We start from the raw sequence: 16970 nt of genomic DNA, 5'->3' as shown, positions 1-16970 counted from the left end.
TAAAATAAACTACTACTTACTCTACTACTACCACTTACTTGCGTATTACTCATTCATTCATTCAACCTACAGGTTAGTGTCATTGAGCCTCGGGGACTCATTTACAAGAGAGGCCTGTTTTTAACACAGAATGAAGACGACAGTAGACGACAAAGACAACAACAGACAATCATAAAGGAAAGAATTACAATTCCTAGTGTTTCACTTATCACCGGGCTTCAGGGTAGCGATCCACCGCGATAAACGAGGGACTACTGTAATGGCACAACAAGAAGTAGCCTGACCAACAGCCCTCCTTGTGTGATAAGAGCATGCTCCAATTCTCTCATGCTTTCTAATCCCACCCCCCCACCCCTCACTAAACAACTACCGGCACTGATGTAGCGCTAAGCTAAAGATGTCTCCCTCTCCTCCCCCCGTGAGCGCCCTGCCAAGCCAAGTGACCTAAAAAAAATACTGCATGCGGTGTGGTGAGTTGTTGTATATAACCTGGAAAACCCATAGTGAACTTTTAGTGGTTTGATTATCCTCCTATTAATCAAGTGCAATGGATTCATGCACGAAGAAATACAAACAGCTAATATTACTAAGCTAATATTAGAACTAATATTTCATGGTAAATGTGTGTGTGGGTGGAGGGAGGGGGGGTGAAGTTTTTTTATTTTTTTTTATGTGAGGGGGACTTGTCCCCTTCACATATAATTGTTGCATGTATCTATGACAAAGCATATGTGTTGGCCGAGTCCTGAGAAACCTCTGTCTGAATTTAACCCCTGGTAATAATAGTCTGAAAAAATTAATAACCTAAAGCTGCTTTATAAAAAAGTATTATTTTTTTTTGTCTGAGATGTTTCTGCTGACGAGACAGAGCAAGCTCATCATCCTTATTAATGAAACAAAACAGCAAACACAAATTGTAATGATGGGCCATTATGCACCACAAACCTTAATAGAGTATATTACTTTATCAACTGGGTTTTAAACACGAGTAACAGCTAATACCAGCATTAGGCACTGTTCAATATATTTTGATAATTAGTAACAACATGAATCACTAGTGTCAAACGTTCAACTGAGGTCCAAACAGAGATTTATTCATGAAAGCAACTATACAATAATAAAAGGCACATTTTTCACCGTGAATAATGACTGTTGGGCTGTTGTTCCCACATCCTGCTAGAAATGCATTTCATCAGGGCCAATAAGGCCTGGTGATTTGTCTTGAGGTCTTTGTCTGATGGAGGAAGCTGATGAAAACCCAAGAAAATGACCACACAATTTATAGCTCTGCATATCAGTGAATTAATGCCCTGAATCCAAAAACATCCATCACAAAAGGAGGAGCTTAAGGTAGACGGAATGCACCCATAAGGCACAAATAAAATCATAAACAAAACCACCCTTATTAAAAAAGAAATCCTCCAGCTGCTTCAGGTTCAGTTTCTACTTGGTAATAGAAAGATGGTAAATGTGATAGAATGGCAAATACAAGAATGGAATAATTTGCTAACTAATTTTTTGGTTTGTTGCGTTGCTTGGAATTCTCAGTTGCAGGAAATCCAACAGCTCAAAATGCATTTTTTGACATTTAAAAACGTAACAAAAAAACCCTCATAATCACTAATCTAACCAAGAAAACAGCAAGATCAAGTCTTCACTGGCTGCCCAATCACAAACAGGCTCATTGTTCATCATTTCTTTATTGTGTGCGTGCGAACCAACAAGTGGGACAACACCCACACACCATTACTAAACATGCTTACTTATGGACCACTGGTTGCTGGACAAAAATGCATGCAAGTCAAAAAAAGCTGAGAGACAAAACAGTAGGGATAAACTAATAAGTGTAAGAGGAGAGAGTTACTGGGCACTGAGGTGTGAGAAAAGCAGCGCCATCCAGAAGACTGATAACTGTTGACTTTGTAATTATGCTGTTTTTGTTCTGTTAGCTTTATCACTATGCACAGCTGCTGCAAAAACCTACAGAGAAATGTCAATAAAAAGTGATTTATTTTCAAAGATAAGATTTTAGGAGGACAAAAAATAAATATTTAGTGGTAACAATCAACTTTTGGTAATATAAAGACTCCAGATTACAAAGTCAATTCAAGCTATTTTAGAGCCTGACCGATATATTGGTAGAGCTGATTTATTTAGGCCAATATAGGAGTTTGGGGACCTATCAATGATACAGTAATTGTACTATTATGCGCTGATATAAACCCTTATAATTTTCATCACTAAAAGGCTGGGAATAAGATGTGTCCTTACTTGCAAAAGCCGTTATTGTACAATGTATCCAGCAGAGGGCGCATGCAGATTACTTTCAAATCGTGGCCATGCCTTCAGCACAGCCGAAGCAGCGAGCAATTACGTGTAGCATATTTTGCTGAACAGAGCATGGTAAGATTATTTGAACCGATCTGTAAAATTTAAATAAATTTTCTTCAATCGTTCAACCCGCTCATTATTGGCTACGTGCTTCTGAAGTTAGCAAGCTAATGTTTAGATAACCTAGCATAGGCCATTGCCTTGAAAAACTTTATCCAGAACAATAAATCTAACATTGCAGTAAATATATGTCAGTGTTGGTAATGTTATCTTTGTCATCCTCAATGAAATGTATTCTCTGAAATCTTTTCTTCTCTACAAAGAAAAAAAAATTGCTGCTGCAGTCAATGCTAATTAGGCCGTCACCATAAGTGACTGACTGGTTAAAGCATGAGAAGGATGTTTGTTGGACATTTGTTGGAGAAGGACGATGTTTAAACAGAGAAGGCTGTTTCTTTGTTTATTGTATATTTTGTAACATACTTGATAACTTTATGGTGACTAGCGGAGAATAGAAAATGTGAATGCACGTTAGGAAGACCATTTTTATGACCAGTGCCCCACTTGTAAACCTACTGTGGGACTAGGTATAGGGTGCATCTGATTTGCTTAGCTTCATAGTTGCTAACAGCTGTCCTAAATACACAAGCCCCGCTCCACTTGCTGTTTACTTCCTAGATTCTTGGTGGTGGACAAAGCTCTAAAAGTTTCAGCCATTATATCGGTCATCGGTCTGCTCCTCCCAATATCGGTATTGGCCACAGCCAAAATTTCCATATCAGTCGCGTTCTAGTACATATAGTTGTTTACCGGATTATATTTATGCACACATTAGCTGAGAAGTTTTTCTAAAACCGGTTTGACGTGAACAACCATTCAAGATCCCCAAAAATGGATTCAGCTTTTTTTTTTTATGTGTGTGTGTGTAAATATGTCAAGGTTGAGACAAAGACCTAACACCATGACACACATGGCAAAATGGCAAAGGCAACGTTTTATGCTTTACTAACCAAAAGTAAAGGTTGTATAAAATCAGGCAAAGCAAACACATAAGGGGATGTCAAGTATGAATCCAGAATGACAAGCATGACACAAATCAAGAGACCGAAGGCTGAAAAGCATCAGCGCAAAACAGCAAAAAGTGTACCCGAGTAGAGGGAATCTGAGAAACGGAGAAATATGCAGAGTACAACAGGATGTTTCAGCAGGTGGAAAAGATGGGGTGTGGGTGGCCTTGAGGGACACATGGGTGGAAATATGAAAATGAAAGAACAGAACATTCAAACTGTAAGAACTATGTCAAGATCTGGCACAGCTTGTAAAACCTTTACAACACAATGTGGCAACTTCCCATCACGGCTGGAGGTACATTTAAAATTCTCAGTACTGTCAAACAATGAAAAAGTCAAACATTTTTATTTGGCATGTCTGTCAAATTAAAAAATAAATCAAACTGTGTAATATGCAAGGAATTTGACACAAAGATAATCAAGACTAAGCTAACGTGGTCTTACGCTCTAAAGGGAGACTGTTTTTAAAAAAGCTTCTTTATTATTAGATATAACGACACGTGAAATAAAAATATGAACTACAAAAAAGGACTTTTTTATCAAATACCCACAGAGAATCGATGGTGGGATTTCACTCAGCTCTGTCCTACATTGTAATATTTTAATCAAACAGTTTTGATTTCGTAGCTTTTATTGTTAAAACTCACTGCCATTGCTCTCATAAATAATTTAGATCACAGCAGATTTTCAGCAACTAAGTCTGATTAAATGGCTCTACGTTTAGTCTTTATGAATGAGCTCATTAACAGTGCATTTAATATCGTGACAACTTTTAATAAAAAAAATAATAAATTGGCTTGAGCTGAAGGATTTTGACTCAGAAACATCCAGTTGGGTCATTCATCTCAACAACATTCAAATAATGTGACAAACGGTAATTTGTTGGAAGAAAAACAGCTTTTCCTCAATTAGCCATCAAACTGGGATGAACTCAGGGAGTTTTGATTAACCAAGATGAGTGTTACAAATTAATATATACTGGTATGCAATTTTTACTAAATGCTTGTAGCAAGTTGTAGACATCCTTGTGAAGTCTACTATAAGCTGAACTCAAGCCACGGTATTTAGCTGAGGGGTTGATTTTGTTCCCTTCTTCCATTCCCCCAATCACTGTAGCCTATTTATTAATTTCTTAAGGGGTTTTCAGACCAAAAGAAACCCATTCATTTGTGCGCTGCACAAAACGAGTAAGCCAAGCTGGTGCCTATATTGATGCCTGCATGCAGAGTCATATGCAGTGAAGGTTATGTCCATTTTAGCAATGTGAAGATGAACCGATAGACGCATTGGTTTTGTAACGAACCCCCAAATGTCTGGACCAAAATCACCACAAACACCAAGACTCAGGTTAAAAATTTATTTTTTTCTTGATAGAGCTTTGCCTCTCAAAGTGAACCTGGCTCTGGTGTCGGTCTCTGGGTAAACGACTGGAACGAGTCTAAGGACAGGGAGAGAACGGTTAGTGGCCCGACAGGAGACAGAAGCAAAAGCAAAAGTCAGAATATGGAAACCACTAACCGTTACTCTGTCAGGAGGGGGTTCAGAGGAGCTGAGATGTTCCAGTACGGTGGGATCGCTGCAGGGGGGATGGTCCTGGTGAGAGGAGACAGCCAGCTGCAGTGAAGAGCTCGAGGATGGATGGAGGAGATGACACGCTGGTCCGAGAGGCGTGAGGCGAAGTCAATCAGGCGAGGGTCGAAAACGGAGAGCAGAAGAGCGTCAGTCCAAAGCAGGAGCAGGCGAGGAGGCAGTGTGAAGGAGGCGTAGGTTGGTACCGATGAATGAAGGCGTAGATCCGGTGAGGAGCGGTCTAAAGGCGAAGTCAGGCGAGCGAAGGTCCCAGAACGAGAAGTCAGCACGAGGAGGCAAGGATACATAAACCAAGGAGCGGGACAGGAGCAAGGAGTGCAAACAAAAACAAAAACAAAAACAAAAACAAAATACTACGAAGGAAACCGGAAACTATGAGCGCTGGATAACTACTTGCAGTAAACTGTGTTCGACTATCTGGCACTCACCCTGTGCGCAGGTCAGGTTTATAAAGGGTGAAGCGACAGGTGCATTTAATGAGGTAATCAGTGCAGAGTGTGCTGGAGAGAAGACAACCTTAAACCCACATGCAGCCAGAGGAGAGGAGACCAATGAGTGCTGCAGAAAACAGAATCACAACCCCAAACATAAATAAAAAGAGGAAGGTAAAGAAAAGAAGATTTACAGACACCAAGCAGTGAACAGAGTGAAGAAGATTTGACTCGAACAGGCGTGAATCGTGACAGGTTTATTTTGTCTTTGAACTAATAAAATCCAGTCTGTTTATTAAATAGGAATGAAGTACGCCATTTTTTCTTTCTACAGGCATCCACTATGGAAAAAAACAGCATTTTTCATAGTGTTTTTGTATCTGTGTATGAAAAATAAAATCTCTGTTTAGCAGTATAGTTTTCTCGTTATTGACACCTGCTGTTCAGGAGGAGAACTGCAGCAGCGCCAGTGTAAGCAGCAACAAACACTGAAAATGTGCCATAACCTGATCATAGGGATCAACTAATATTCCAGGAAGAAAAAAAAAATGACCTTTTTAGTGTTTCCCCTAGATAACCTGCCATGGCGGGACGCTCATCTCGTCTGTGATTTTTGTCGAGGTGGTGGTGGGGCGGCCGGAGACACGTTCTGAGCTGCGCACTGTTTGTACTGTCAGTTTTCAAGTATAGGGGGTTCAGCGTGAGAGAAGAGGCTGCCGTTAGCTTTTTATCTAGCGCACCTGTATTGCGAGCCGTTAGCTTAGCGTTACGTCAGTGCTGACAGGTGGTTGGGGGGGTGCATTCGGTTCCGTAGATGATGCGCTCCAGGGAAACGCTGCTTGTATTTTATTATTTATAACGTAGAAAACAATTTTTTGGCCAACTGCTGAGTTAGTGAAGGAGTATTTGCTGCATTTGCTGCTAATAGGTTAATTTTTGTATATCTGTTGGTAACAGTGTTCGTTTCAGGTTTTACTGCTCGTGCATCTTTAATGGATTGAATCATTGGTAGCAACGTATCAAGATACGTGTTGTTTTTGCTACAGACCAGAGATGCACAAACCTAGTACTTATGGTAAATGCATGGGTGCTAAAAGTTGAGAGTTGTGTAACCTATTTGTAAAAAATGGGAGCACAAATTGGTGGAGGTATGAACTTACCAGCACCCCAACTCAATTATTAGCTCTCTGTATAGAGTTTTTTCAGTATATTTCTTTCATAAAATCAATCTGTAGCTCTGTGATGTATTTAAATCGGAATTACTGCTGAATTTGTTCCCCTAAAATTTCCATTTATAAGAAAAAAATCATTTTAACAAGATTCCAGAAGTGTGAAGTCTATGTGCGAAGTGTTTTGAGTCCTCTAAAAATATTACACGTCTTCCTGTGAGCTAGTATCTAATCTCCAGCTCATTTAACGTGCCAAAACATGAATGTAAATAGACGGGTTGGCAGACTAACCTGCAGCTGCGGCAAAACTTAAATGGACCTTTTATTTATTTTTATTTTTTTGTTACAGCTCAAAGAGAAAGCTGGGCAAAAGATAAGAAAAAATATTCAGCTGACCTTTTCTATTTACCACAGTGATCCTAAGCCTGAGAAACATGTACCTGGACGGAGACCCACATACACACACACATACACTCAAAGGTCATGTTTTTCAGCCTTTCAGGCGGCGCACGCCCCACTGATAGAATCAACCGGGTTTTTTTTGCAGGAAAAAAAAGCCGGCATAACGACAACGATATTTTCTGCACAGGCAGTTCGCTTGTTTTGGCTCTCCAGTTTGTCTTCATGTAGAAAAAAAAAATAAAAATTACCGTATGGTACAAAGCAACAGGGTTGAAATTAATTGAGAATCTACACACTGTTCTCTGGCAGCAGATTGTTTACTTGTTTATTGTGTATATGTGTGATGTGTGTGCCCAGGACTTCAGTGTTGAACCAAGCCAATTTGTGTGTGTGTGTCTGACTTTGCACTGTGTCAGGGGAAATAGCCTGTTGGGGTTATGGAGGCTGCAGTGTGGGGTGATGAATAGGATGCTTTTGTGCACCGTCCCGCAGCTGTCTACAAACCAGTGGAGAGGAGAAAGGTGAGGAAGAAAGGGGGATAAGGTTAGGTAGATAGCCAGATAAAAGAGGAAGAAAGACAAAAAAAGATAAAAGCCAGAAAAGTAGACGAGAGAAACGCTGTTAGGTATGTGAGATTGTGCAGGGAAGGTGACAAAAAGGGTTTAGGGTTGAGGAAATTGAAGGGGAACGTGGGAAAGAAAAGAAAAAGCACTTGTGCAATCAAGAACACAGCAGCCAAAAGACAAATACGTTGGCTAATGTAGGGAATCATTGACATTCAAGCCAGCAAAAAAATAAAAAATAAATAAAACGAATGCCCCAGAACGAAGAGGTAGAGAGAGAAAGTGCCTCGGCTGGTAATTTTGATAACTCTGCCGAACACAGAGCTGACCTCATGGCCCTAAACCTTCACACATGATGTGGTTTGGAAATGAGCCAATCACAGTGAGCGATGCTGATGGGTTGAGCCAAACCTCCTCAAGTTGCCGTGGCCACTTTAATGCATGCACGCATAAGGAGAAGCATTCAAGTGTACCGCATTTTAAGAAGAAAGGAAAGACGTGTGCGGTGTAATTCATTTTTAAATGGCACAGCGTTACATTAAAATCAATCTGGGAGGAGAAGAAGGTCAACTGAGATCCAACGTCTTGATATGTGATATTTGCGAGACCTTTACAGCCCTGAAGAAATATTCAATAACCATCAAATAACGAGGAAAACCTCAAAATGATGTGGTCATAATCCTGATTGTGTTTTTACAAATTCAAGAACTAATGATGTGGACTGGTTTGATAACCAGTAATACGTAAAACGCAATTGCTGCCGTTTCGTAAATGGGAAGATTAAATTTTTTTAATTGCTGAAATAAAATATAAACTCTAAAGAAAACAACAATACCCTACTAAATTTTCTTTAAAAAAAAAAAATATATATATATATATATATATATATATATATATATACAACAAAAAAAACAAAGACAATGCAATTTTATGCATTGTTATGTGCAGATTTTAAATAATATATTAATTTTAAAAACAGAAAAGACGTAAAACCAAATTTTCACCTGCTGTTACAGTCAGTAATTAATAGCCCCTTCTTTGGTGAACCCCTGAACGTTCTTGAACCAAACTATAGCTCTGTGCTTACAGTGATCAACAATGTCTGTTTGTTAGCAAAATATCTCACAAACCACTGATTAGATTTTAGTGAAACTCTAAGAAAGTCATAATTTTTAGTACATCTACAACTAGGGATGCACGATATTATCGGCATGGTATCGGTATCGGGCAATATTAGCGGTAAAAGTTAAATATCGGACATTCCATCAAAATACTTCATCATATAAAAGGCGTTGTGTTTATATATATCTACAGTGTGTGTGTATATATATATATATATATATATATATATATATATATATATATATATATATATAAGGCGCTATTTTTGTATGACAACACAGTGAGCAGGATGCCTACAGCGCCAGCCCAACGTGACGACGTCTCACGTGCCTTCCTGATCTGATCGCGGCATCTGCATTTGGTATATCAGGCCAAATTGAAAAAGACCATGCAGAACAATGTCGTATTTTAATTCCACAGCAGAGAAAGCTCTGTAGTCTCTGTAAGAAGGTCTAGGGAAAAAATATATGCATCGTATCAGTTATCGGCCAAATAAGTTTCAACATATTGGCATATCAGATATCGGCCAAAAATCCAATATCATGCATCTCTGTCTACAACCCATTAACAACTGGACTCAGCCAAATTTAAGATGGCTATCACAGCTACGTTAGCCAATTTAAAAATTACTTTAAGTCACTCAGTTTCACAGATGTTGAACTAAAATTTGATGCGACAGTGGCTGAGAGTCAAACACAACACATACTCTGAGCCTGACATCTCGCATTATAACGTGAGCTGGTGCATATTATTATTTTTTTTACTGACTAAAACAGCAACAGTTTCTCCGCAAAAGACATTCTTACTCTAAAAATCAATGTGCTTTCCTTCAAGGAATGCTAAACCTTTAGTTTTTGAAATGTTAGGATGTCCCATTGTGAACTTTTGATGCCAAATTGTGTCTTTTAAATTTACAACAAAAAAAAATATCCAGTTCTGCACAGCACTACAGGACTGTGATGCTGTTTTTCCAGCACTTCAGTAGTTTTTATAGCCCTTAATAATCATCTCACAAGCAGTTCTCTCTTAATTGTGTGAATATTTATGAAGCATTCACACTATTGTGATCCATTTTTCTACTGTACGTTTTTCGGCACCATTCTCATCCCGCTATTTTTGTGCTATTTCAACAAATCATAAATCAAAACGTTCAGTTCTTTCAGGACAATCCTGTTTTGACTTTTGGTATTGGTGCAACTTTAGCTTTTTTGAAATATTTAGCCTTTTCTGCATTTTTTTCTCATAGGAAATGAACTGAGCTCATTTTACATCCTTCAAATCTTTAGATCTGTTTACAACCTTTTACTGCTCCTTTCACATTTTGTTCTGGTTCAGCTTCTTTCAACTTCCTTGTGCAAACTGAAAGAGTTCTTCAGCTAATTTCAAATGTTTTTTCAGCCATTTTGTGCTCCTTTCAGGATCTTTCAGCAAAATTCAACTTTTTTTTGCTTCTTCTAACTTCTTTCTGCTAATTTCAGCTCATGTGCCTTTCAGCTTTTTTCTGCTAGTTTCAGCTTTTTCTGCCATTTCAGACACTTTTTAGCTTTTTGTGCTAAATTGAGCTTCTTCAGCTAATTCCACATTTTTCGCTCATTTCAGCTCGTTCCACTTCTGCTAATTTAAGCTTCTTTCTGTTTTGTCAGCTACTTTTCAGCTATTCTTTGCTAATTTCCACTTTTTTAGCTACTTTCCTAATTTTTGTACTAATTTCTGCTAATTTAGACCCAATTCAGCAAATATGTGTTCTTTCTGCTTTCTTCTGCTAACTTAGGCTTGTTCTTCCCTTTTCAGCTAAAGTTCAGCATGTTTTTAGCTAATTTCAGCTGTTTTGCAGCAAGTTCTTCAGCAATAAGCATTCACACTGCATTTTGGCATGAAATGCAAATTATCTAGTTTCAGCTTGTTATGCTCCTTTCAGCTTATTTCTACAAGTTTCAGCTTTTTCTGCTAATTCATATTCTATTTGACTTTTTAAGCAATTTTTAGCCTTTTCTGCTAATTCTAAATTTTTTCACTCATTTCAGCTGTTTTTTTTAGCAAGTTCTTCAGCAAGAAGTATTCACATTGCATTTTCTCTACTTACCATACCATTTTATTTATAGAGCACTTAAAACAGCGACAAGGCCAACCAAAGTGCTGTACAGACAGAACAACAGGTAACACACAAAGCAAAATACAAAATGAAGTAAATCAGAATATAGACATAAAAACGATGCAGATAATGACGACTAACCAGTGTAGAGCATACAGGTTCAAAACACAGATCATCTGGTGTGAAAGCCACCAAATTGTAGTGGGTTTTTAAACAGGACTTGAAAACCGAGAGGGAGGGGGCCTGTCTGACAAGCAGCGGTAACTCGTTCCAAAGTCTTGGTCCTGCTACAGAGAAGGCCCTGTCCCCTCTGCGCTTAAGACGAGTTCCTGGAACTGTGAGGAGCAACTGGTTCGCTGACCTCAGGGAACGTGGTGGGACATACGGTTGTAGCAGATCAGAGAGATGGGGGTGGGGGGCAAAACTGTTCAGTGATTTGTAGACAAACAGGAGTATTTTGAACTGGATTCGAAGGTGAACCGGTAGCCAGTGCAGTGAGGCCAAAACTGGTGTAATGTGCTCTCTTTTGCCTCTTACTTGTTTTGTTCTCTTGAGCTCCACTGGTCTTGGTAAAAAGTGCAATATTAGCTAGCTAACAAAATTTGATAAAGTTTCTCCTGCTTGAGGAACATTTGTTTTCTTGTCAGAAGGCTAAATGTATGTTTAGAGCAGCCTGTGGCCTCTTAATGGTGTGCAGAGCATTCATTCAACCTTTATTTATACAGGTTAGTCTCATTGAGCCTCGAGGACTCGTTTACAAGAGAGACCTGTTTTAAACCAAGAACAGAAGAGGTACAAACAATAATAGACAGTCATATAAAAAGCATATAAAATCAAAAGGAAATGAAATGCAAACAAAACAAAAAACGGCAAACAACAAGATAAAAGCAACTACATTATAAAGCGGTGTAAAATACTAAAAACAGGAACATGTATGTGCTGGTTTTTGCCATGAACTTAGCTGTTGTTTAAAATTCCTTGAGAGGTCAAGGTCGAGAGCTTCAGGCCTTTTTGCAAAGTATTCCAGGAAACAGGAGCGGAGTAGGAGAAGAACCTTTGCCTAGTTCCGTCCACACTGAGGGAACACTGCGTGTAATAATGTCCTGAGAGTGTGCGCTGTAGCTGCATTCCCGGAGTGACATTTAAGAGGAGATATATGAAGGCAAGAAGTGATTTAAAGATGAAAATGTACCAGTGAGAGAGTCTGCGTGAAGTTAATGATGTCCAGTTAACTAGTGAATACAGGGTGCAGTGGTGGGTACGGTAGTTACAGTCAGTTATGAATCTTAGCGCACCATGATAGACAGCATCCTACATCTGCAGGGTGCTTGTAGGAGCGTTCATGTAAATAATGTCGCCGTAGTCAGTGGAGGGAAGGAAAGTCACAGTTAGAAGGCGTTTCCTAGCATTCAGAGTTAGACAGGATCTATTTCTGGAAAAGAAACCCAGTTTTACTTTCAGTTTCTTCACCAAGTTTTCGACATGAGGCGAAGAGAGATGCAAATCGACCAAAATACCCGTTTATTAGAATCGACAAACTCAATAGGGACACCATTCAAAAACAAAATAGAAGGAAGGAGTGCTCGTACCAACTTCCTGTTTATAAACAACATCTCTTTGGTTTAATTCGCATTCAACACAAGTTTGAGATGGAACCAATCTGACTGGATGATGTCGAATGCAGACTGAAAAGACGGAAAACCGTAGCAACTGATTTAGCTCGACAATAAACAACTGTGTCGTCGGCATAGAAATGTAAGGATGCATCTGGGATGATCTGACCTACATTACCTATGTAGATTGTAAAGAGGGTGGGTCCTAAGACTGAACCTTGTGGTACACCGTTGTTAACAGTTAGATAACTGGAAGAAATATCATTATGTTGAACACATATCTGAGAGATAATTAGAGAACCAATGGTGTGTTCTGAGAAACCAATTTCTGAGAGCTTATGACACAAGATGTCATGGTCCACCGTGTCAAAAGCTTTAGCCTGGTTTAAGAAAAGTGCAGCACAATAATCCTTAGCATCCAATGCTTCAACAACGTCATTAAACCTTCAGCAAAGCAGTCGTTGTGCTGTGTTGTTTCCTGAAACCAGATTTGAAGGAGAGGTAAGATTCATAAAAGGTTCTTATTTACAGGAGCTATCCTTTCTGAACGCGAATAGACTGAGTCAAGCTGATTACGGTGGCGGTGAAGGTTATCTGAGCGCTAAAATCTGTCGGGGTTTCAAAAACCTCTGTGTGCATTTCACTTACGCAAAAAATAGCAAACTGCAAAAAAATAAATAAATACAAGATAACTGAAAAGTATGCTTCAACCTTACTTGTGTTGCCTGCACCGTAGCACGCGCCGGTCGTTTTGTCACAGAAGAAAAGTGTTAAGAAATGTATTGATTGAAGAAGCGTCCATGTTACTGAATATGAATGTATAAATTCACCCTCATGGTTTGAATCGCTGCAAAGCATATGGGAAGAAGGATGACTCACTTCACACCCTTCAATATTACCGAGCTGTGAAACTAACCCAATAAAAAGTGAATAAATAAGACAGAAAACAGATGCATTTAACGTGATTTAATGGTAAGATTCATAAACTAACTGCGAAGCAAAAGCTTCTTTCAGACAGTTGTCAATAATCCCGGTCAGCCCACATCTGTGTAGATTTCCATTTTTTTTTTCCCTCAAACATTTAATTTGATATTTCCCTGCACAAAAATGATAAATAAAATATAATAAACCCACAGATGGATCAGTGCGTGCACACTGATCCAGGCATCCAGATGCCTGATCCCACTCAATTTCTGTTGCGTCTGATTCAAAACGATAATCATCCTGGAATAAGTAACCGCTCGCAGATAAATCCGTCCGCTCTGCCCACACTTGGGGTCCACCGAGGCTATCTCAGCGTGACTTTCCTATGATGAAACGGCAAGCGAGCGGCGCGAGGCTGAGGGAGTGGGCGATCAGGACGCAAACTGTTTTCCTCAACAAACAGCAGGATGAGATGAGGGAGCTGGCAGCGATGTGGCATCCGTACCTCGAAGCACAGCTGACCCAGCATGCCTCTCTCCGTTGCTTTGCAAACTCATTTGAAATAAGACAAAACAGCAAAATCAATGGACTCGGATGGATACGAGCGAGCCCATCTGCATAAAATCAGCAGAAGTTTTTGGTGGCGCTTACTTTTCCCCAACAGTGATTACTCTTAGTGAGAATAGGATTGTTTGATGAAGGTGATGATGCTGATGGAGCAGGCCGACATCATTAGCCCCCATCATCACACTTCATCAGAGGAGAGGAAGTGTGACCGCTCTGTTGCAGCATAATGAGCTGCAGGTATGAACAAAAGCAGATGGCTTTATGAGTCAGACAACGGGGCGTTAATGATTAATTATATATCATATTTCCATAAGACTGCTGTTTAATGGAAATGTATCCACCCCATTATGCAGAAATGTTCAACATATTATCTATAATTTTTACAGATGTAAACTGGCTGAACTGGATGGATTTTGTGAAATAGCATTTATGTTAAGAAAACTTCAAAGTTAAAGAAAGTGGTCAAACGCAGCAGATGTCAATCATCCGGACAATGCATGCAGCGTGAGAAACTTATTTGAAACTCACAATAATAATAATAATAATAGTAATGGTGCTTCTGAAGCATTTAGAATATTAGTTTTACTGCACACAGGTGGATGTCCTCCACCTCACAGCAGGTGCAACACTCACCCCCAGCTTCTTGCTCCTTATCCTCACGTACCCCTGCTTCACTATGTCGTTGAAGTTGGAAGCCATGGTGGTGGAGGGGAGCCGGGGGAAAGCTTCCTATCCGAGAGAAGGAGAAAGACGTTCAGTATTGTCGTTTTCTGTGGCGAAAGCTTTCACTGGAAGGCTGGTAAGGTCCAACAGGAGGGAGAGGAGCCCGCTCCGGTGTCAGCCGCAGCGCCGGGGCTGGCGGTGCGGAGCGGTTCATCCGGGAGAGGAGGGAGATACCATTCGGCTTCTGATGCGCCTCAGCCGGGGAGGAGGCGAGCAGAGGCGCGCTTCCCGGACCACACCATCCCCCGGAGGAGAGAGGGGGGTGGGGATGTCGGAACACAAGTCTTTTTCTTTTTACTTTAGAAGCAATCTAAAAAATAAAAAATAAAGGTTTATTTTTTTCTACTTTTTTTTATAGCTTTTTTATTCCAAAAGCATTGACTTTGCTGGAGTGAGAAGCAGTGGCATCACTAAGGGAGGGCTCAGGGAGGCCAGTGCCCCACCTTTAAATTTATTGTCCCACCTCAGGTAGTTTTTTTTATTTTTTATGACGGAGTACGAAAAATAAAAATTCTATTACGAGAAAAAAAGTAATAAAATTAAAAGAATAAAGTCGTAATATTACGAGAATAAAGAATTCAAGGTTCTTTTTTTGTCGTACGCTCCACATGTGGTGGAACGATATTGTGTACACGGGGTCCCAGTTACATCCAACAAAAGTATAAAATGTAAAAGAAAAACTGTAATAAGATCTAAGATATGAACTAAGAAAAAAGTTAACTAAAAATACGTTAAGCACTAATAAAAACAATATGCCGAAAGTCATAATATTATGACAATAAACTCATAATATGTTCTGGGTTAGCTTGCACCTGCTGTGGACAGCCTCCCATGCGAGTCACTGTTTATGAAGTAGTCTGCAATCACTTTTGGGTCACTATTTGTGAAATATGCCTCCATCTACATTATGTGATGACTAAATCTGTCAATGCAACCATTAATTGCAATGCCATACAGCAGGGGTGTCAAACTCACTTACAAAAGGGGGCCAAAATTAAAACCTTTTTCAAACTAAGGGCCAATTGTAGAATCTACATTAACTCGAGTTAGATACTCTACGTCTTTTCTTGGTTGCAGGTTCCTCAACAGGAGTGTGATTGGTCTCAATTTGACATTGCCTGCTGCACTTTTCACATCATAATCAAAGATTACTGGGAAAAAAAAGTGAAAGTACTTTGCGTTTAACATATCTTCTTGGGGGCCAGACAAGATGTCAACAAGGGCCACATTTGGCCCCGGGGCCTTGAGTTTGACACAAGTGCCATACAGCTTCATTTTATCATAAGAATATGCCACAGTGCATTGGGCCCCCTGTTATTGTGCTGCCGATGTCAGCATTCATCATTTTACTGCAGTTGCATGACTGCTTTTTTGTATCGGAGTTCTGATAATATTATGACTTTATTCTGGTAATATTATGAGTTTGTTCTCATAATATTACGACTTATACTCGTATTGTTTCTATTTTATTCTCGTAATGCAGTATTTTGATATTATTCTCGTGTGATTTTATTATCGTAATACTACAACTTTATTCTCGTAATATTATGACTTTATTCTCGTACGTAATTATTATTTTTTTTTTTGTAGCGTGGCCCTAATACTCTGTCTTAGTTTTTATTGCATAATTTTGTGTTCACAAAATATCTCGGGAACTGGAGGGAATTTTTTTTTCTTTCATTCACTCTTTATGTATACAGGTTAGTCTCTTTGAGCCACAAGGACTCGTTTACAAGAGAGACCTGTTTTAAACAAAGAACACAGATGAGGTACAGACAAACAACAATAGACAGTCATACGAAAAGCATATCAAATGAAAAGTAAATAAAAGAAATAAAAACGAAACAAAAACCGCAATAAACAAAACAAAAACTGTTACATTTTAAAGTGATGTATAATACTATTGTATAGTATACTATACTATACTATACTATACTATACTATACTATACATTATAAAGTGATGTATAATACTATCGTATACTATACTATACTATACTATACTATACTATACTATACTACACTATACATTATAAAGCGGTGTAAAATACTAAAAACAGGAACATGACTGCGTTGTTTTTTGCCGTGAACTTAGCAGTTGTTTAAAATCCCTTAGAGAGGTCAAGGTTGAGAGCTTCAGATCTTTTTGCAAGATGTTCCAGGAAACGGGAGCAGAAGAGAAGGCCCTGTTGTCAAGTTCAGTCCGCACTAAGAGTACACTGCAGGTAATTATGTCCTGAGAGCGCATGCTATAGCTGCACTCACGGAGTGACATAAAGGAGATATGCGACGGCAACAGACCAAGAAGTGATTTAAACTTAAATAAGCTCTAAGAAAGTAATCACTAAAACTGAATGATTTTGTGAACTAAGTC

General features: G+C 39.1%; 1 protein-coding gene across 1 annotated transcript in view; it reads right to left on the bottom strand.

The window, feature by feature from the left end:
- Positions 1-14604, bottom strand: part of dok6 (docking protein 6) — an 83378-nt gene extending 68774 nt beyond the window's left edge. Inside the window, exon 1 of the mRNA XM_037694302.1 lies at positions 14508-14604. Coding sequence (XP_037550230.1) covers positions 14508-14573 — 66 coding nt within the window. The 5' untranslated portion in view covers positions 14574-14604. The remainder of the gene's footprint in view (positions 1-14507) is intronic.
- Between the last annotated feature and the right edge of the window lie 2366 nt (positions 14605-16970).

This window comes from Nematolebias whitei, chromosome 20 (assembly GCF_014905685.2).
Source record: "Nematolebias whitei isolate Nwh7 chromosome 20, NemWhi1, whole genome shotgun sequence".
In the NCBI taxonomy this organism is placed as follows: Eukaryota; Metazoa; Chordata; class Actinopteri; order Cyprinodontiformes; family Rivulidae; genus Nematolebias; species Nematolebias whitei.
Note: the sequence above shows the minus strand (reverse complement) of the source record. Positions and strands in the feature narration are given on the sequence as shown.